Consider the following 22,268-nt stretch of genomic DNA (forward strand, 5'->3'; position numbering starts at 1 on the left):
CAGGAAGGAAACCAGGAGTCAAAGCAAAAATTTGGAACAAAAGAAGAAATAAATATCCTTCCAGAACAAAATGAAGAAACAAGAATCCACAAAAGTGAAGAGAATCTCACAAGCCTCTGGGAAAACCTGAAACATTCCAACATATGAATTATAGGGGTGCCAGAAGGAGAAGAAAAACAAGAAATTAAAAACTTATTTGAACAAATAATGAAGGAAAACATCCCCAATCTGGCAAAGGAAATAGACTCCCAGGAAGTCCAGGAAGCTCAGAGAGTCCCAAAGAAGTTGGATCCAAAGAGGAATACACCAAGGCACATCATCATTAAATTACACAAGATTAAAGGTAAAGAGAGAATCCTAAAAGAAAAGAAGCAAGAGAAAAGGAGAAAGTTACCTACAAAAGAGTTCCCATAAGACTATCAGATTTCTCAAAAGAAACCACACAGCAAGAAGGGGCTGGAAAGAAGTACTGAAAGTCATGAAAGGCAAAGACCTACATCCAATATTACTCTATCCAGCAAAGCTATCATTGAGAATGGAAGGGCAGATAAAGTGCTTCCCAGATAAGGTCAACTTCAAGGAGTTCATCATCACCAAGCCCTTATTATATGAAATGTTAAAGGAACTTATCTAAGAAAAAGAAGATAAAAAATATGAACAGTAAAATGACAGCAAACTCACAACTATCAACAAATGAATCTAAAAGAAAAGCAAAACAATGAAAACAAAAACTAAGCAAACAAGTGGAACAGGAATAGAATCAAAGAAATGGTCATCACATAGAGGGATTTCAGTGGCAGAGGGCGGGGGGCAGCAGGGAAGGGAGGAATAGGAAGGAAAAGGTACAGGGAAGAAGAAGCATAATTAGTAGCCATAAAATAGACAGGGAGAGACAAAAATGGTATAGGAAACACAGGACTCAAAGAACTTATACATACAACCCATGGACATGAATTAAGGAGCAGAGAATGCTAGAGTGTTGGGGGGCAGGGCAGAGGGGGATAAAAGGGGCAAACTTGGGATAACTTTAATAGCATAACCAATAAAAAATACTTAAAAAAAGCCTTTGGGAAAGTCTCAGAAATGCAGTGAGCGACAACCAGTATTGGCATTATTACTGTTATAATAATAGAACTATAATACACGATATAATATATAAAATAATATAATACAGAAAATAATCTAAGTAATAATTAAAGAGGTTTACCAACTCACTTTTGTTTCCCTGAAGGAGAAATTGGCCACTTAAACTACAGTAGAAATATAAGCATTATATACTCTGAGGCTCTTTATCATGACAATGTTTTGCATATTTAAAAAAAACCCTAAGCCCTGGCTGGTGTAGCTCAGTGGATTGAGCATGGACCTGCGAACCACAGGATTGTGGTTCAATTCCCAGTCAGGGCAAATGCCTGGATTGCAGGCCGGTTCCCTGCAGGCCAGTTCCCAGCAGGGGATGCATGAAAGGCAACCATACATTGATGTTTCTCTCCCTCTCTCCTTCCCCTCTAAAGATAAATGAATAAATAAAATCTTAAAAAAAACCAAAAAAAAAAACTAATGTTTGGTACTTACAGACAAGATGGAGGCATAGGTAGATACACTTTGGCTCCTTGAACAACCAAAAGAAGGACAACATCAAATTTAAAAACAAAAAACAGCCAGAACTTCCAGGAAATGGAACTGTATGGAAGTCCAACAACCAAGGAGTTAAAGAAGACACATTCACCCAGACTGGTAGGAGGGGCAGAGACAGGCAGCTGGTGTGGTGAGGGCTCACATTAAGGCAGCAGCTGGAGGACCAGGCAGATGAGGTGGTGGCTGGCAGAACAGGTGACCCCACATTTGCATGTGGATAAACTGGGAGAAATAACTGGAGAGCAATGCACATCACACAACCTGAGGTTCCAGCACAGGGGAAATAAAGCCTTAAAACCTTTGACCGAAAAAATCTGTGGGAGGTGAGGAGGCAGGAGAAACTCCAAGATTCACAAAAGAGTTCCTTGGAGAGACCCACAGGGTCCTAGAGCATACACAAAATGACACACCCAGAAATCAGCAACAGAAGGGTCCAATTTGCTTGTGGGTAGTGAAGGAAGTGATTGAAAGCTGGCAGAGAGACCAGCAAGCAGCACTGTTCCCTTGGACCCCTCCCCCACATGTAGCACCACAATGCAGTGACTTACTTTGCTCCAGCCTGGCCAATAACTAAGGCTCCTCCCCTACTAAGTAACAGTCATGCTAAAACAAAAAAAATATGGCCCAAATGAAAGAACGGATCAAAACTCCAGAAAAAATACAACTAAGCAATGAAGAGATAGCCAACCTATCAGATGTAGAGTTCAAAACACTGGTAATCAGGGTGCTCACAGAAGTGATTGAATATGGTTGTAAAATAGAGGAAAAAGTGAAGGCTATAAAAAGTGAAATAAAGGAAAATGTACTGGGAACGAACAGTGATGGGAAGGAAACCAGGACTCCAAATCAATGGTTTGGAGCAGAAGGAAGAAATAAACATTCAATGAAAACTCAATAAAGAAACAAGAATACAAAAAAATGAAGAGAGGCTTAGGAACCTCCAGGACAACTTTAAGCACTTCAACATCCAAATCATGGGAATGCCAGAAGAGGAAGAGCAAAAAATTGAAAACTTATTTGAAAACATAATTAAGGAGAGCTTCCCTAGTCTGGGAAAGGAAATAAACAGACTTCCAGGAAGTCCAGGAAGCTCAAAGTGTCCCAAAGAAGTTGAACCCAAATAGGAACACACCAAAGCACATCATAATTACATTAGCCAAGATCAAAGATAAGGAGATAATCTTGAAAGAAGCAAGAGAAAAGGAGAAAGTTACCAACAAAAGAGTTCCCATAAGGCTATCAGCTGACTTCTCAAAAGAAACCTTGCAGGCAAGAAGGGGCTGAAAAGAAGTATTCAAAATCATGAAAGGCAAGGACCTATATCCAAGATTACTCTATCCAGCAAAGCTGTCATTTAGAATGGGAGGGCAGATAAAGTGCTTCCCAGATACGGTCAAGTTAAAGGAGTTCATCATCACCAAGCCCTTATTATGAGATGTTAAAGGAACTTATCTAAGAAAAAGAAGATAAAAAATATGAACAGTAAAGTGACAATAAACCAACAACTATCAACAATAGAACCTAAAAAAAACAAAAACAAAAATGAACGAAGCAAACAACTAGAATAGGGACTGATTCACAAAAACAGAGGTCACGCGAATGGTTTCCAGCAGAAAGGCGGTGGGGGGAGAACAGGGGAGAAGGTACAGAGGATAAAAAGCATAAATGGTAGGAACAAAATAGACAGGGGCAAGTTAAAAATAGTATTGGAAATGGAGAAGCCAAGGAACTTGTAGGTATGATCCACTGACATGAACTAAGGTGGGGAAATGATGGTGACAGGGGGGACAGGATAGAGAGAAATAAAAGGGAAGAAAAATGAGACAACTGTAATAGCATAACCAATAAAAAAATACTTAAAAAATATATAAACCTTATGTTTTTGTCAAGGGCTTTTAAAGCCCTTTGTTGCCTCAATTTATCACAAATAAAAGTTTAGTGACCTGTAAGTAAGCATGTCTGAAAAAAAAAAAAAAAAAAGAGTTCACTGGATGTCAGAATTAGGAGGACATGGGAGACTGAAGTCCAGAAAGGCAACTTTGTTAAGGTCACACAGGTCTACATGTAGGGGTGGAGACTAGTTGATTTCAGTACTGGTTGAACCTAGTGAACTATTGCAAGATACATTGAAGGGAAGAGCCTTTGGTCTTACCTTGAGATAATACATACCACAAGAGTAAGATAAATGGTTTAATCACAAAAAAAAAGGCAGCAACTAGTTACTATTGACCACAGAACACTCAAGGTGACATGTTTCTAAAAGGTAAAAAAGGAAAAATATAAAAAGGAAAGATAAAATCTTATGTAAATTACAATATATGGGGACAGGAACAACAGAATCTCAGGCTAGAAAAGAAATAAATATACAATGTAAGGGAGAAGATATAATCATTGTGTGAGACTAGAAACAAATAATTCATGGAATTTGATCAGAGACCAAACCTCTGAACACAGATATGGGTTTCCATCAGTTGACCAGCCCTACAGTGTGGGCCCTGGTACTCAGGGATAAGAAACCATGATTAAATGTACTTCAAATCTCTACTTGCCTAAAAAATAATAATACTTTCAAAATTAAACAGATAGTAAAAACAAATATTGTCACTTACATTTAACCAGAGTTCCAGAACCAAAACACTTGTCTTCTCAGATGATAAGTAAAAGTTTAATTTCAGAATCAGGGAGACTTTTGACACCCTGATACTTATTAATTTTTCTTAAAAATTTAGCTCCAATTTTTACCACTTTCCCCATAACTTTCTATAAGTAAGCATTTAACATTTACCTAATTTGGCTTTTAATCATGAGAACGACTTCTAAGAATTTTAAGTAAAGCATATAATTTGGAGGGAAGTTAAAAACAGGGGCCAAGCATCCCCACTCACAGAAAAAGTCACTGTTGAAGGAACCTGCACAGGTAGGTGATTTTTCAGAATAAAAATTCCATGCTGCTGAAATGCAGTATAACAGTTATAAGTGAAAATATTGCTATGTGGACTATCTGAGATTTTCCTGCCTATGTTCTCCTGTATGACTTTTATGATGTCACAACTTATATTTAAGTCTTTAATCCACCTTGAATTTATTTTTGTGTATGGTGTAAGTTGTGATCAGGTTTCATTTTCTTCCATGTAATTGTCCTCACATGGGTGAGAATGGCCATCATAAACAAATCAACAAACAACAAGTGCTGGAGAGGATGTGGAGAAGAGGGAACCCTAGTGCACTTTTGGTAGGAATGCAGACTGGTACAGCCACTATGGAAAACAGTATGGAATTTCCTCAGACAACCAAAAATGGAACTGCCTTTTGACCCAGCAATTCCACTGCTGGGACTATATCCTAAGAACCCTGAAACACCAATCCAAAAGAACCTATGCACCCCAACGTTCATTATACCACAATTTACAATAGCCAAGTGCTAGAAGCAAACTAAGTGCCCTCAGCAAATGAATGGGTCAAAAAACTATGGCACATTTACACAATGGAAAAATACTCAGCAGAAGGAAAGAAAGGAGCTCCTACCCTTCGTGACAGCATGGATGGAACTGGAGAGCATTATGCTCAGTGAAATAAGCCAGGTGGTGAAAGACAAATACCATATGATCTCACCATTAAGTAGAACCTAATCGACAAAACAAACATGTAAGCAAAGTATAACTAGACACATTGAAATAAAGAACATACTGACAATAACCAGAGGGGAGGTAGGAGGGCATAATGCAGGCAAAAGGGTGAAGGGTTTACAGGAAGAACTATAAAGGACATATGGACACTTGAGCAACAATAAAATTTTTTTTCAAATAAAATAAAATATACTTTAAAATAGTTAACAATTAAAAGAATACTTATACATGCCATATACCTCTAGAGAAATTAATGTCAGTTTGTATGCAGTATCATCTTTCCTCTCCTTTTGCCAAAGCATTAACATTTTAGTCATTTCTCAAGAACCCATTATGTGGCTCAATTACAGTGGACTTGGTGTGTCTCTCTGGTTGAAATGCTGGTGACATGGATCGGCATTAATAATTACTGTGCCATTGCTAAGTGCTTTGCAAGCACTTCACTTATTTCTTATAGCAGCACTATAAACTAGGGACTTTTCATTATCCATGTTACACAGACAAGTGAACTGAGATTCAAAAGATTTTTGATCATGGTTCAATTCCCGGTCAGGGCACATGCCTGGGTTGCAGGCCAGTTCCCTGCAGGCCAGTTCCCAGCAGGGGACTCACGAGAGGCAACCATACATTGATATTTCTCTCTTTCTCTCCTTCCCTTCCCCTCTAAAGATAAATAATAAATAAATAAATAAATAAATAAATAAATAAATAAATAAATAAATAAAATCTCAAAAGATTTTGACATGGCCCATCAAACTCTGGAGTCCATGTATTTACAGCAATGCTGCAACCAGAAAGCAGGTGGGACACATAATGAAGCACCTTTGGGCAAGAGTTCTCTGAATGAATTTTAATTGAAAAATGGAAACCCTGACAAAGAAGCAAAGTAGGTCCAGGAAACAAGGTTCATGATCAGTGCAGATATTTACAAAAGACATCTTACGGTTCATTCTGATTTTGTTCCTCTCACAGAGAGGGAAGTAAGAAGATAACTTGTGTTTTCTGGCATAGGAAAAGTGCACCTCGTACTTCCTATGTGAGCACACTCTTCCAGGGCTCAGATCAAGCCTGCATGCTGGGAGCAAATAAAGGACTCCAGCATCAGAAAGAGTGGGTCTATCCCATGGAGCTTCCAAAAATGAATGTTTGTTTTATTCCAACCAAGAGGAAAGATGGACACAAGCACTGGAGATACTGAGTTCAGGCAGAAAATTAATACTGAAAAAGGGGGGGAAAGCTACTTTTGGATGATGTTAATGCTACATTGTGAAAGGTAAAGCCATAACCATGGCCACATCAGGAAAGACCCTTGTTGCCAAAACCATCAAGACCTCCTTCTTGTGAAATCAGAGGTGTTAGGTCCCTCATACTCTAAAAGGCTATTTTATGTTACCGTTTAATAAATTCAATTTGAAAAAAAAGGGAGTAGACTCTGAAACAAGAATAACTAATACTTTATAGCTTTAAAAACCTTTCCTACAAAAAGTAGCTCTTAACCTGCTTTATAAATCAAATATTTTAAGGACCTATTTGATGAGACCTTCTGCTGTTAGTTTTCATCAATGAAAAAATGTCAAAAATGAGGAAAAGACAGAAATATATGACATAGGTACATCAGCTTGCACTGTATTCATCACAGGAGTTAAATGTAGACTGCTGTGGAGAACACAGTATATATAGGCATGTGTGTATATGTGAGGTATAGATTGATTTTAAATATTTGTGGACAGATTCATAGACCTCTCAGAGTTCCCCCAAAGGCACAAGTTTCTGCAGCTTACAGTGGGAACCACAGTGTAATTTTAGAGTTTCTTGTTATTTGCAACTCATCTCCCCAATATTTGACAGGATTAATCTATTTGTATCAACTTTTCATATAATGGAATATACCCCATGTAGGAAAGATTCTACAAAGATACTGCATACTTTGCAATTTCCACTGATCGATTTATACACAAAGTGAAACTTTCTTTGTGTGTCTTCCTCCTCTCCTTTCTTCTTAAAGAGTCATCTACTGTACACTGTTGGAGTGTACCACAACTCTCTACATGTTTACTGTAGGTCTAAGAAGCCCTAAAGCGAAGAAACTTGGTTTACTTTATTTGCACTAACATTTCCCAATTTTTCTTATGCTACTTACAAATTAACTTTCAGGTCTCTACAGCAATGGTTCTCAAACGTGACCATGCATTATGATCAATCAGAAGGCTAGCTAACACACACATTAATAGGCCCCACCTACAGAGTTTGGGCTCAAGAGACTTGGGAGGAAAGCAGAAAGTCTGCATTTTTTTTTATTGTTTATGCTATTACCGTTGTCCCAGTTTCCCCCCCCCGGCCTCCCCAGCCCACTCCCACTTCCATAGTCATCCCCACACTACTGTCCATATCCATGGGGCCTTCTTACATGTTCTTTGACTAATCTCTTCACCTTCTTTCAGTCCCCAGCTACCAGTCTATTCCATGTTTCTATGCCTCTGGTTCTAAGCAGCTCCCTGGTGATACAGGGACTGAAGCCACAGACCACACTTTGAGACTAAGCTACATAATACTTCCCAAGAAACCCCATTTAGGGTTAAGTTCTACTTGCCTTAGGTTCATGTCAAATTCAATGAAGATTTTACATTAAGATTAACTAACCTTTCAGAATATTCTGGTCTTTCTCTTGTTCTCTATTTGTGGTCCTATGTGTCAGTAAAAATGGGCATGAAGAGCCATACTCTTAACATTGTGTTATAAATTCTACCAAGATCTTGCCAATTAATGAGCTGAAAAATTCTTGTGGTATATGATTTTAATTTAAATCTGGAAACCTACTAGGAAAACTGACATAAATTTTACAAAGATCTTTGTGTTTATTAACTTATATTTTAAGGCAATAATAAGGTAATAAATAAACACTGAGGAAAATATGTAATTCCAAACTAAAAAGACCATAAAATATTACAACATAGTAATTTTTCCTTAAGGAAGTCATGGAGTAATTAATGTTTTTGCTCTCTTAGTTCTCTTGCTTATTGTAACTAAATGGTTTACTAATTCCAATACAATAAACTCATGGCTTGCTTTCACTATGAAATAACAAGGTATCTAAAAAATTAAATTATAATTTAAATATATTATTTCTGGTTTAATAAAATGGTCAAAACTAGTATCAAATCAGAAATTTTGGATGCCTGGTGAATAAGAAAAGGAGGAAAGCCTACTTTCCTGAATTACCAGCTGTGCTGCAAAGTCCTAAAAACATACTGCAGTTAACTGAGAAAAGAAATTGCCTTAGCAACATTAGTATGGATAAAAAAAACATCTAAAAGCCTGCCAAAAAACTAATATTGCTGCTGTTGAATGTATAGTGAAAGAACAACCTAGGATTATCTAGTCTCCTTTTTATTCAGTATCCTTTTTGTCAAGAACAATGATGAAATGCTTATGTATTCCCAAGGTCTTAGAGATATTTAACACCCTGAACTGTGTGACATAAGTGCAATACAAGAAGTTTGAAAGAAACTGGAGTCCTGTGGCTAACAAGTCAAGAGCTGTCCCCATACTCAGGCCTCTGTGGAAGGCTGCTAGCTGAGAGGGGTCCAGATGCCACATTGCCAAGGGGGCCTCCTCACTGTGTTCTCCTGCCCCAAAATATCCACTGTCCATCAGTTATGTCAGCTATCCCAGGTGCCAGAGGGTTGTAAGAAAGAAAGGACTAAATATTTTGTTTTGTTTTCTTATTTATTTGTTTCCTTCAATGGGGAGGAAGGCAGCAGGCCAACGATGTTAGGTGGATATAATGGCAGTACATAAAGATAGGAAGTAGGTGGCAATTACTGTTGTAACCAGGTGATTAATAATTAGAAATGATTATATAATTATCAACAATAATGAAATAGAATCACTGATTGAGCACTTTCCATCTACCCAGCATTGGGCTAAGTGGTTTCAATCTGCACTAATGCAAAGGCCAAAGGGTCATGTGTGGCTACTGGCAGTGAAAATGTGGCTAGTGTGACTGAGGAAATGAACGTTTTATTTTTATTTCCCAGAAACATAAACTAAAGACATACTCAATTACTGGAAATCTTTTAAATATGTTTGAAACAGCTTGGATATATGAATGTATTTTGTCAACTGTAAATCTCAAAAAACCCTAAACACAGATGGAGTAATTCTCATGAAAATTTAGCATGCAAGTTAAGATGTGTTTGTAGGTGTAATAATATACACTAGATTTTAAACACTATGAAGAATTACTGTAAAAATTTAAGTCTTTTAATATTGAGAATTAAGAATTTTAATATTGATTAGATTTTGAAATGATAATATTTTAGATACATTGAGTGATAAAATAAGTTCATTTTAAAAAAGATATTTTTATTAGTAGAGGGAGGGGAAGGGAAGGAGAAATAGAGGAAGACAAACATCAACGTGTAAGAGAAACATTGATCAGTTGCCTCTCACACACACCCTCACCAGGGCCTGCTGGCAACCCAGGCACGTGCCCTGACGGAAAATCAAGCCAGCGCCCTTTTGCTTCTTGGGATGATGCCCAACCAACTGAGCTACACCAGTCAAGGCAATAAAATACATTGTTTAATTGATTTCACCTGTTTATTTTTTACTGTTTTTTTAATGTGGCTACTAGGAAATTTAATTTTTTTTATCTGATTTAGATTCTTCTTCTGCTGGGTGGTGCTGTGTTGGGTGAATTATCTCATTTAACTTTCACAAAGACTCTCCAGCACACTCTTACCCTCATTCTACAGATGAGGACACTGAGACCCAGAAAGAACAGGAAACATGCCCAAGGTCACCCACTTTAGTACTGGAGGCAGGCTAATCCTAGATTTTCGGCATTGAGGTGTGACCATACTTATTAGATGCCAGGAGTTTGGCATTTAAATAATAATTTACTGCAGTGTTTGGATACCAAGTTATGAGGCTGAAGTCATATGGTTTATACTTCTCATAAATTCAATCTTTTAAGATTAACCTGGTTGTCATAAATATCACCAGACAGTTAACAATGCAGGATGACCAAAGGCCAGCTTGTCTTACCAGATGAAGGATTCAAATTAAATTCCATCAAACCACACTGAACCAATCCACTCTGACAAGCACCTCACATCCAAAACCTTCAAGAGCCTGGAGTTTTTTTCCTAATTTGTTCCCCATTTCTCTTCACCATGAGATAAAAGAAAGCCCAGTGATATGCTGAATGGGGTGAAAGAAAACACACCAGAGTTAAACAGGGGACTAGAGACAGAACTTCAGAATTTGTAAAAACACAAATACAAGAGGGCACATGTCCATCGCTGCACAATATTGCTTTGTTTAAGAGCCAAGTCTGTCTTGAAGCGTGTTGGTAATAAATCAGCGGGCATTATTTTAAATCAACCAGTTTTATGAAATAAGCCAAGAGTTGAAAGAGGCAGGCCTAATTACCAACATTCCTTGATGAATTACTTAGCAGTGTGTGCTAAGTCAATGTGCCACCATGTCTTGATCCCCAGTTTTATCCTGTACTCATTTCCCAGGAGGTAAAAGAACATGTGGCTAATTAAGGCACCGATCTCCACAGCCAGAAGGACTCAAGGTAAGATTTCTTTTCAAAAAAAAAGAAAAGGTTCTTTGCCTGATACTCATTAATCTAATTTTTACTACTTCACTAGAAAAACATAGCTAATCTTGTCACCTTTAGGCATTCTGTACTACCATGCAATGTTCAGAAAAAATGTTACATATTTGTCATTTAGCCAATAAGAATTTCTTAAGCCTTTCCTAACCAGCAGGAATGTGTCTGGTTTGTTGCTTCTAATTAAGTCTCAACAAAATTTCTAACTCCTAAATTTCGATTGTACAAAACTCAAGGCCAACAAGGGAGATTATGACAAACTATGCATGCTGGTACGGTAGTAGAAATCTAAACTTTTCTTTTCATGTCAGGCCTCTTACCTACTTCTAAAAATTACTCACAACCTAGTAATTCAAATCCTTTTATTCATTTTTAATGTTCAGGATCCTTACACCTTGCTATCTTTCCTATAGAAAAGACCATCAGAGTTATATAATGTGCATAAATAAGTCTAGTAAACTCGCTTGACAGAAATATGATGCTCAAAAACTTATGAGTGAAGAGAACTTTGCTAAGACTCTTAAATAAAATGCATGAAAGACACTCTTTTAATTATATTAAGAATGAATGCATATGCCCCCCTAGTAAAAGCAGTAGTAACAAAGACTCTAACCACCGGTGCCTCCAATCCCAAATCTCATTCCAGGGGTAACCAATAGAATTGGTCTGATATAGAGTCATGTATACCCTTTTCTATAGCATTCTCCCTTTTAAAAAAGTGATTAAAACACTTATTTTCCTAGGATCACGCTCTACTTTAACAGCCTCCTACTTCAGCTGCCTCATATGCCCTAATTTTAAGTCATTTTATTTTTACAAAGTTATAAATCAAAACACAAAAAACATCTAACTTTATAAACAAGGTCTGAAAAACTATAATACTGTCAGGAGATAAATTTTCCTTAAAGTTCAGGTTCAAAGAAGTCATTAAAAAGAGACATATTCAGGGCAAGAGCCAAGATTCTAGTATTGACTGCAGCTATAATTTTGTGCAAAGCCACTCTACATATTTTAAACACAGATCCCACCCACTTATTTTATTGAGATCCTTTTTTTTATAAGACTTTATTTATTTATCTTTAGAGGGGAAGGGAAGGAGAGAAGGAGAGAAATATCAATGTGTGGTTGCCTCTTGTGAGTCCCCTACTGGGAACTGGCCTGCAACCCAGGCATGTGCCCTGACTGGGAATTGAACTGCGATCGTGTGATTCGCAGGCCCGTGCTCAATCCACTGAGTTACACCAGCCAGGGACACCCACTTATTTTAATAGGACAATGTTAAAACTAGATTTTGCTTGCACATGTCCACAATTTCTATTGTTTAAGAGCATACCTATACAACAGCAATTATGTGCCACAAGAATTTTGAAACATGCAATACCTGACTATTTGGTTAGGGGTACTAACCTCTTTTCCCTTAGATCATCAAGTAAAAAAAATGACAATGGCTAACAGAACAATAGGTGTCCAGTGTGAATGAATCCAAATCATACCTATTTTTTGTCAGACTGGTGAAAAATATATTTTTTGGTGTGCTGCAAAATTTTAGTAATTAGTTTTTGTGTGCCATGAGATGAAAAAAGTTGAAAATCTCTGTTCTGGAAGGTAGTCAATCAGTGGTCTGTTGAATCTAAGCCCTTCCTTTAATTGCTGGGATTAAGTAGGTAACATTTGTAAAAAAGACCTGCTGACCTTTCCATACAGTAATTTAAGATTTATTACAGCTGACACTATTCACGTAAAAGCAAACAGAAAAACAACCAGAACGGAAGTTCCAGTTTCAAGTGTTAAAATGCAGCCAAAGCTCTAATACTGCAAGGGGGCAAGGGAAGAAAAACTACAAATGCAACCCCAATTTCAGCAGAAAATTCATATTAAAAGATATATGAGTCTATCAAATTGAGCATTTCAAGAATCACTTAAAATAAAACAAATGTATTATTACAAAATATAAAGCATAAAACATGATGAATTGTGACAGCCTGGGCGAACAGGATCTTTAGAACATAACTGATGTTGACTCATGATCTTTGGATTGCTGTTTCAGAAACTTCCACTGTAGTGCTTCTGACCAGTAATGATGACTATAGCTAAACCATGAATTACCATTGTGGTCAATGTTAAGGACACATCCAGGTCTTACATCAGGCATATCGTGGAGACTCATGGAGACATTATTCTATATGGATGGCCCTTGCTAATTCCTAATGCTTAAGACCGTGTGCACCCTTGGTTATGTCTGTGAGATGCCTCTGTAGTTTCTCTTTGTCCTCCCACTCTGCTCCAACATATTACTGTTGATTCTTTAGAAGTGTTTAGAGTACAATCTTGAACTCTATAGAAAACATAGACACAGCAGGGTATCTGGTTATAAGTCGCTAATGGAGCTGTGTGGCCAGGAGCTGTGGACAATCCCTCTATGCCTCAGTTTCCCCATATGGAAGATAGGGCTTTTCCTACATATTCCATAGGATTATTAGGAAGGATAAATGAGATATGGGATATGACATGTTTAGTCCTGACAGTTACGTCCTCAATGTTGCTCTTTAGCTAGTACCACATTTATGCCAGTAATTCTTAGTAAAGTTTTAAGATATGGCCTAATACACCACAATAAACATTTGCAACACAACCCAGGCTACCATGTCAGTTGAGAGACTGAACACTGCTACCTCTCCCTTCTGAACTTTCTCAGGCCATTCACTCTGGGAGAGGTATTACCACCAACAGTTAAGAAATCTGGACAATGGAGTTCAATCAAGTGGGTTCAAATCCTGATGTACCTACCATGTGCTTCAGTGACTTGGGGTGAGCTCCTCAACCCCATTGTCTCAGTTCCCACATCTGAGACACTGGGATGCTGGACCAGCTAACCATGCCTGCTATTCTAACAGTTCTCCTAGGGAGACGCAGACCACCTGGATTGTAGAAGTCACAGTTTTAAGAGCCTTGATAAGTGTTCTCTAAACACAACACAGCAAGGAGTTGAGAAAGATGTTGAGTACTCTACAGCAATGTTTCTCAACCATTTTTTTCATGATCACTCCCAAAAGGACCCTTCTTAAAACTTTTTTTCCCTGAATACCTCTCCTCATCCCTATCTCCATGAAATTTTGACACATACACACGCACACATGTACACACACACATGTAGCAAACACAAGGCCCGGGGGCCAAATCCAGCCCTCTACCTTGTTTTATCCAGCCCAGCACCTTGTTTCTACCTGGCAGCAATGCCAAACTCATTACCCCTACTTAAGGACTACTCCTTAAGTCGTCCATTTACACAGTCCTAAAATTACATTCAGCCCTTTGAAGGCAACCGTGAAGCTGATGTGGTCCCTGGTGAAAATGAGTTTGACACCCCTGACATATACCATGTATCTGTTTATGTACTTACTATGGCTCCTTAGAGGACCACAAACCATTGTAACATCTAAGACTTTTTTGCCTTCCAGGAACCAATTTTTGCCCCTCTGGGGACAATATAACCACTGCTGCGAATGTAGGCTCCACAGGCCTCTTCACACAGAAAAGAAGCTACCACTCAAAGTCAAATTAAAAAAAGGACCACTCCACTTTTCGATCCTCATTCCTAAGCCCCGGACGTTGACATTCTCCTTAAGATGCTACCCTGACATGCAGTAGTATGTAATTATGAGAACTATGCAAATGAGAGTGTACCTGTCAGTATGGCTTCTTTTAACAGCAAAAAATGAGCTGAGCAGCTGCCTTCTCATGTAAATCCATGATGACTTCAGTGATTGCACAATGACAAGATATGGGGTCCCCCCTCTCAAACCCGCATGGTACAAGTGTCCATGAGCACAGCTGGCCCTGACCACCACATGAGGAAATAAAAGCACCCTAATTCTCCTATATCCTTTGGCCACATAAAAATTGTCCATGTGATCATAGGGGGAGAAATCATTTCCATTTAGTGCCAATATTACCAAGTGAATGTATGATCACAGCAGATGTTTCATTGTTTTCAGAAAAGTGGAATTAATTCATAGGCTGAGCTGTGTCAAGGTTGAATAATTTGTTTTAGATAGTTGCTCTCCATGGATCTGCTCTTTCAAGTAAACCAAATCTAAAAATCTAAGCAAAGATGACTTTCTTCAGCCCACATCTTCTTATGAGTTACTAGTCACTAAAGGCAGTGCAGATAGAAAACAGCATCTGAAAATTAATACACAGGCATTTGCAAAGGTTTTTGCATGGCTCAGCCTATGTTGTAGGACAACTCTAAGGAGCACCCAGTTGTCCCAGCCCTGATATAACTAAGTCCTTACCCACAGGGGTCACACACAGCATGGGTGTAAACAGGCCACCAGTCAGTGCCCATGCCAATGGGGGCACACCTATAACACAGGAACAGTTCAACTGCTTTAAAACCAGTCAGAAGTCCCCATTCTGCCTAAGGAGGAATGAAGTTTGAAGCCACATTCTCAAAACCAGAGACAACCTAGGGAGAAAAGAAACTATTTTTTTTGTTTTAGTTGCAAAGGTGAACAAAGAGAAAGATACAGCTTATGACTACCTGACTGAAATAGTCTACTATGTTTCTTCAGACTTCATGGCCACACAAAGCCATTGCAGGGTTGGAAACCACCAAGGTTTGGAAGGCTGCACTGTAACTGTGAACAGCAGCCCCTTCTGGATGCCCACAAGGGAGGAGCTGGAAGCATGGAAGGGAGCATTTCCTGTGAAAATCTGTCCCAAGTTAACAAGTATTATCTGTAATTTTTAAAAGTCAATAAAAAAGAGAAATAATTACCTATGTGTGACGCTGAACACATACAAAGTAATACTACTAGGAGACTCAAAACCCTGTGGGGAAAACCCTGAGGACTCACTTTGACAACCTGGAAACCGAGTCCCTTGTCCCCTTAAAGAAGGGTGTGGCCTTACACACACAGAATTTGATCTAAAACCAAAGGGACACCAAAGTTCATAAACAGTCCTGAAATCAAGGCTCACAGAATGCTTCTGTGACTCACATTGATGACAAAACTACAAGACTGCCCACAGATGAACTGAATAAATATATGATGGCCCACAGGCCAGATGTCCTTTCTCATGAGGACAGTGCCTCTAGCAAAAGACTCCTCCAACTAAGAAGCCTGAGGCAAGCTGATCTGAGACATGTCACGTCTGTGCCTGCTTCTTGTAGCCACCATGATGCTAACAGTTCTGTATTCCCAGCTAAATAAACCAGAACAATATCTAAATGCATAGTGAGCTGTGGGAGTACCCCTCCTGCTAATCTGTGACCCATCACCCCTCTATAACTCCACACACCCTTTTATGAGTCTATTATACCTAAAAAATCAGCAACACCTTGAAAATTCTACACCAGGTAGATTTCATAAGTTACATAGAAAGGCCATCAATTCAATCATCTGCCCTTGCCCTCATTAGCAAAAGCTCAAGGACACTGAATGTAGAACGGGGGGCAAAGAAGAAGGATTTGAATCCTGGCTCTATAGAATAACTATCCAAATGGGATGTCACAGTATGAGATGACTACCAAATAAATGCCAAAGTACTCTGTGTTTACAATGTAGTAGGCCCTGGCAGAATGTGTTTTTGTATTTGATAAACAGCAAGCACCATTTCTAATTCTGCAGCATTCTGTCTAATTCCTTGAATTGTCTGAGATGATGTGGAAAAATTAAAATATAAATTCTTTAAAACTACTTAAAATATCCTAAATTTACAAAAAAACATTTAGTTAAATGTTCACATAACCTTTCTCCTAAACAGAGCAGGGAATTTCAATGTACAATCTATTCCAGAGAAAACACCCTGCCTTTAAATTTTTAAATTCCAAAGTGAAGAAGAGAAAGAGGTAGAAGTCCTTGGCAAGTCTCTATAAATTTCTAAACAGAGAAATGTTTTCAAAATATAAACTAATAATGTTCTAAAGCTATGAACTTTCAGAGTTCATGCTGTGGGAAGAAGTGGGAGACAAATTTTGACGAACTTGCCAGTCCAAGATCAGAGCAAAGAGGTGCTCCAATCATTGGTGTTTGACTGATGGGACAGTAAAAACACACGCTAATGCATGTGTAAATAATAACACAGCCTTTCACAGGTATGGCTCAGTGGACTGAGCACTGGTCTGTGAACCAAAGTGGGTTGCCAGTTCAATTCCCAGTCAGGTCACATGCCTGGGCTGCAAGCCAAGTCCCCAGTAGGAGGCATGCAAGAGATAACCACACATTGATGTTTATCTCCCTCTCTCTCTCCCTCTCTTCCCCTCTCTGAAAGTAAATAAATAAAATCTTAAAAAAACACAATAACACAGTGGCTGGGATGCAACGCTTCATTAGCTATGAGACCTGATGTGTGTATAAAAACTCTATCCCTGGGTCCTCTGCTTTTGCTTGAAAGAAGCTAAATCAAATTTCAAACCTCAGGTTTATGTGACTCCTGTGTCAACAAAACCACCTGTAGAAGAAACTGCTTCCATTAATGGTTCTTTCTTTTAAAGAATGGTTCTTTCTTTCATATCTTTTATGTGAAATATACAAGATTTATAAAGGCATATGTCTCTATAAACTAAGAATCAGAAAATCAGGCACAAAACACATAACTCCATTTGAAGGTACAGATGGTGCCCATAAGTGACTGTGATAGGAATGGGCAATGAAGATATGTTTATGAAATTAAAATTACCATTAATGGTTCTTAGTGGCTCTTTTTGATAATTCATAATTGAAAATACAAGGTATGTTCACTACACCAAAAAACATATTATGCACTATATTGGTTAATTTATGATAAAAACCATTTTTAATTGCAATACCCACTTGAATAGGGCTATTATTAAACCCAGAAGGTGTCACTAGTACTTAAATGTATAGCAATAAGTCTAAGCATTCCATGTCACCCAACATCAAAATCAATAACAGGACTAATGCCATCAATTAACTATAGAAACCAGAGGCTGATCTTGCAAACCTTCATGAATGTATAGACTAAAATGATGACCACAGAAGGGTAAGTAATGTAAATTTCCAACCTCTAATACAAATTCCAAAGACCAGACCTAGTTTACCAGATACTGTGAACAATTTTTAAACATGCTTTATAAAGCTTCATATTTTTAAAGCATAACTCTGCAAAAAAGGGATTAACCTGAAAACACTAATTTAGTTTGTCAAATCAATCATTCAACCCACTGAGAGTATAGTGTTGGTAACTTAAGCTAACATGTGTGCCTTTCTGACAAGTTCCTGCAAACCAGTGGAAGATGCAGAGATTTGGCCAGGGTTCTCTAGCACATACTACACTTCCACCCCCACAGAGAAGCAGGTGTGTCCCATTTCAGCAAATTTAAACCTTTAAAAAATAAATGAAGAGTTTACTCAGGCTACACTATAAGAAAATATTTATTCAATATAGTCTATAACGCACTCAATTAGTATACTTGGTGTTACTCATTCCCTGGATATGCAAACTCATCAAAAATGGTCCAAGATTAAGCACTTTGACTACTTTTGCCATCAACCAATTACTTTATAAAATTATGCTTATGATTTAAAAGGGGAAAGAAAAAGACCATATTTACCTCACTTTTTTACAATAAATATTTCATAATATTTTTATACATAAAACTTCCAAAAATATGTAAACCATTTTTATACAATACCAAGTCTTTAAGTATCTGAAGCAACGACTTATATGACAATCTCCTTAAAAATGTTGTTTGAATTTCTTAAAATGTGATATGAAATCATATCTTTTTATTCGGTCTTTCACTTAAGGTTGCTAAAATCTGTGTAACTTGCTATCACACACTTCTCATTGCAATGCCAAGAATTCTTACTCTTCATTTATATGACACACTTCACTACTTTATATACTAAAGTATAAAACTACACACCTTAAGAGATCAACTACATTTAAGACAAAATATAAATTTATCAATTGCTCATTTTTACTTAGATTAAGTCTTCCGGTTCTGAGAATTTACCTGTACTTTAACTTTGGACATTTTTCCAGCACACCTAAGGTGGGGACTGTAGCTCAAGCCAACATTCACAGTAAATGCGACATATGAGGAAAACCACTTAGTATAGATTTTAATTTTAATCATTTTCAAAACAACATTTTAAGTCATAAGACATTCAAGAATGATACCCATTTTTAAGATGACATAGAAATGGTTCAACAAATTTTCATGTAATTTTCCCACCATGGGATGTAATATCATTAATAGGAATATTGATCTAATTAATATACTTTAATATAATATCAAATATTACCTTTAAATTGGACATAAATTACTACTAGCACAAACCCATGTTGTCTCTTCTAAAAGCTGTCCTTCAGATCTAAAAACTTGACTATTACAGTGAATGAAATAGACATATTTCTCCACATTTTATTACTAATTCATACAACTTTAAATATTCCAAAGTATAGACAAAACAATGACTTCTGTGAATAGCAGACAACTTATCTTAAATAAATCTTAGATCTATAAAAGCTTAGTGATTGTCAATCTTCTCCAAAGCAAAAGAGAAAATTTTAATATATAATCTACTTCCAAGACAAAACCTTGCCTTTACTTGGGGAAGGAGGGGAAAGATCAAATATCTATTAATTGAGGCAATATCTAGAACTTCAATCACATAATAGTAAAATTTCTATGCTAAACCGTTTGGGTCTTTTTTGCTCTAACAGAATTTTAATTGTTTTTTTACATGAGAGTTTTATTATTTCATCACTACATTTTTAAAAAGTCTTTGCAAATAAAAAAATTTATTTTGACTTTAACTTTGTTTTAAAGAATCTCCCATTTCCTGGTAAGGATTACATATTGCTTCCCAATTATAACCCATCATCCCCTCCATTTGCTTTAATAATAAACTTGAAATAGTGGGAGATGTTTTGTTTTTTGACCACACCAATGAATGCAGAGACCAAGAATGAATCACTGATGTGGAAAGTTCACATTGTTTAATGAACAGGAACACTTGGGACTCTTCAGGATGGATCAATTAGGTGAACAGGATAAAAAAATTTTTTAAGTAAGGGAATCTCTTACTTTCTTTGCATCAGTCATATTTAAGAGTCACAGTGTTTATCTTTAAACTAGGAGTATCTCCAAATGTGCTGTGGACCCATGTGAGATGGGATTCTATTCTTAAACTTGTTACAACTTCCCTGTAATTAGGAAGCTATATGTCCAGATAGAAAGATGCTAACAAGCTCCTGCAGTTTTCACCCCTCCAAGAAATTAAAGACCCAAAACAGACAACTCACTGCAATGAAAGCATTATGTGCTCTGCTTATTAAAGCACAGGAAGCTCTTCTACAGTTTTATATCTGAAGAGACTTTCTAAAAGAGAGTCTATAGCCAAAATTATTTACTGAATAAAGAAGAAAATTAAAGAATGACCATAGAACGTATTAGGAGAAAATGTATATAAGTTATTAGAAGAGGCTCATTTTAGATAACTTGTGCATTTTTAAACTCTCCCAAAGATGGAAAGATGCTGCTATTGTGATTTTTCATGGAACATCACTCCTATCCCATTAAGTGAAAGTTACCACTAACCTTACAGAAATTTGCAAATGTAAAGCCATGGAAGAATTAATGAGGTTGGCAATGACAAATATGATTCAGACAGGTCCATACGACCAAATATACATGCAGATAAATAAAACTCCTAGAAAATGTAAAACATTGGTTTGAGAGAGGGGTTGGTCCAACCAACAAGAGAGACGCTCACATACCTTAAGGACTTCCATCGGCACCTGGGTGGCAGAGGGGAGGGTGGTGGGCACGCAGACGTTTATGGCTGGTGTCTGACTCACGGGCACTCTCTGTTGCATGAATTGGGCTGCCTGCAGCTTCTGCTGCTGCTCCCTGCGCTCCTGCTCCTGCATCTGCTCACGCATGAGTTGCTGGCGTAGCAAGATTCGTGATGTCATACTGGAGGAGCTTATTGGAGGCTTGGAGGCCCCAGGATGCTCCTCGGAACTGCTGTGGAAAACCAAGAAAACACACATTTAGTTTCCTAATGAGATCCTTCATGTGCCTTTTGGGGTACCCTAAATCACACCAAACTATAAAATGAGCCTGTGCGAATATAATCAAATTGTAGAGTAATACTCCACACAGTTGAAAATCAAGAGGTGACAGGACTGGTCACTAATAGTTAAGTCAGCTTGATTACATCTAGGCATTTATGCCATGTAGCTTACAGTGGCTTTTTGTTTTTGTTTTTGTCTTGTTTTGTTTACATTTTATACTGCATGTTGCTCATCACCATCAAATATAGCACCACCATACAAAGGGCCAAGAAGCAATGAATGTCAATGAAATCCAGATTTCCACACTTAAAAATGAACTGCTTTATTTGCTTTTTCGTAACCGAATCTAACAAAATAAGTACTCCTACATGTTATCCCAATTCCTTCAGGATGTCTAAAATGTTTACTCGCATGAAGTACTTTAAAGAAAAGGTGAATTTTGTCAACGGAGAAATTTTCCTAAGATATGGGGAGCAAAAATCATTAATAAAAGCATTTGGACAAGAATGTTAACACTTAGTCTTTGGGAAAGGGTGCAGAAGATGAGCTGATTTGACACCCCATTTCTTCTCTGCCTGGTTTTCTCTGTATTGTTTTTTTCTTCCAATTCACACTGGCATGCCCTCTCCTGCATGGACTCTGTGATTTCCCCACGAAGCCTAATTCTCATGGTTGGGTACTTACTCCTCCCAAAATTATTTAAAATGCTTAGATATTAGTCATAAGTTAAGGAAAAAAGACTTCCTAATTTTCCCAATATGGTTCTGATTGCTTATCTTGCCAGCTCCAGGCCATCAAGTTTTTAAATCCCTCTTTGCCTTAGTCACTACACCCAAAAGAGAGGGATAACAATAGTTTTTTGCCCAATTACCCATTTAACAAAATGAGAGTTGTTTCTTAAGCTTCTGTTGCATCATTATACTTTAAAGCCCTAGCTTGTAGGGATCTTGTGAGGATTAGATAAAATAATGAAATAATTCACATAAATCCCCTATTACAATGAGAACCACATAGTACTGCCTCAATAAATAGTCACTGTTACTATTATTATCATCTAGAAAATTTAGTTATTTTGAATTTCTAGCAATATATATATACATATACATATATGTGTGTGTATATATATTTTTTTCCCAAAAAAACATGTTTAGGACAAACAATACAAAATTTTTCACTTGAAAATGGAGAAAAAATATTGAAGAAAATATTCACTCCTATGTAAGTTACTATTCAAGGGAAGCACCTTTAGCTTCCTTTCTTGAGTATAAACCCCAGTATTGTCTTTACCTTCGAACAGGAGAAAAAAAAAAGCCTGTCGATCACTG

At 37.4% G+C, this 22,268-nt stretch overlaps 1 protein-coding gene across 9 annotated transcripts in view; it reads right to left on the reverse strand.

Annotated features, from left to right (window-relative positions):
• The window catches only part of MITF (melanocyte inducing transcription factor), a 243,277-nt gene that overhangs the window by 77,286 nt on the left and 143,723 nt on the right, over nucleotides 1-22,268 (reverse strand). For 7 of the 9 annotated variants that reach the window (XM_037139825.2, XM_037139823.2, XM_037139828.2 and 4 more), the window contains one exon: nucleotides 20,644-20,893. In XM_037139825.2, the coding sequence (XP_036995720.2) occupies nucleotides 20,644-20,893 (250 nt within the window). The remainder of the gene's footprint in view (nucleotides 1-20,643; nucleotides 20,894-22,268) is intronic. The other 2 variants (XM_037139827.2, XM_037139824.2) reach the window with 1 other exon arrangement.

This window comes from Artibeus jamaicensis, unplaced genomic scaffold (assembly GCF_021234435.1).
Source record: "Artibeus jamaicensis isolate MK-2021 breed Jamaican fruit bat unplaced genomic scaffold, CSHL_Jam_final contig_1157, whole genome shotgun sequence".
NCBI classification, from domain to species: domain Eukaryota; kingdom Metazoa; phylum Chordata; class Mammalia; order Chiroptera; family Phyllostomidae; genus Artibeus; species Artibeus jamaicensis.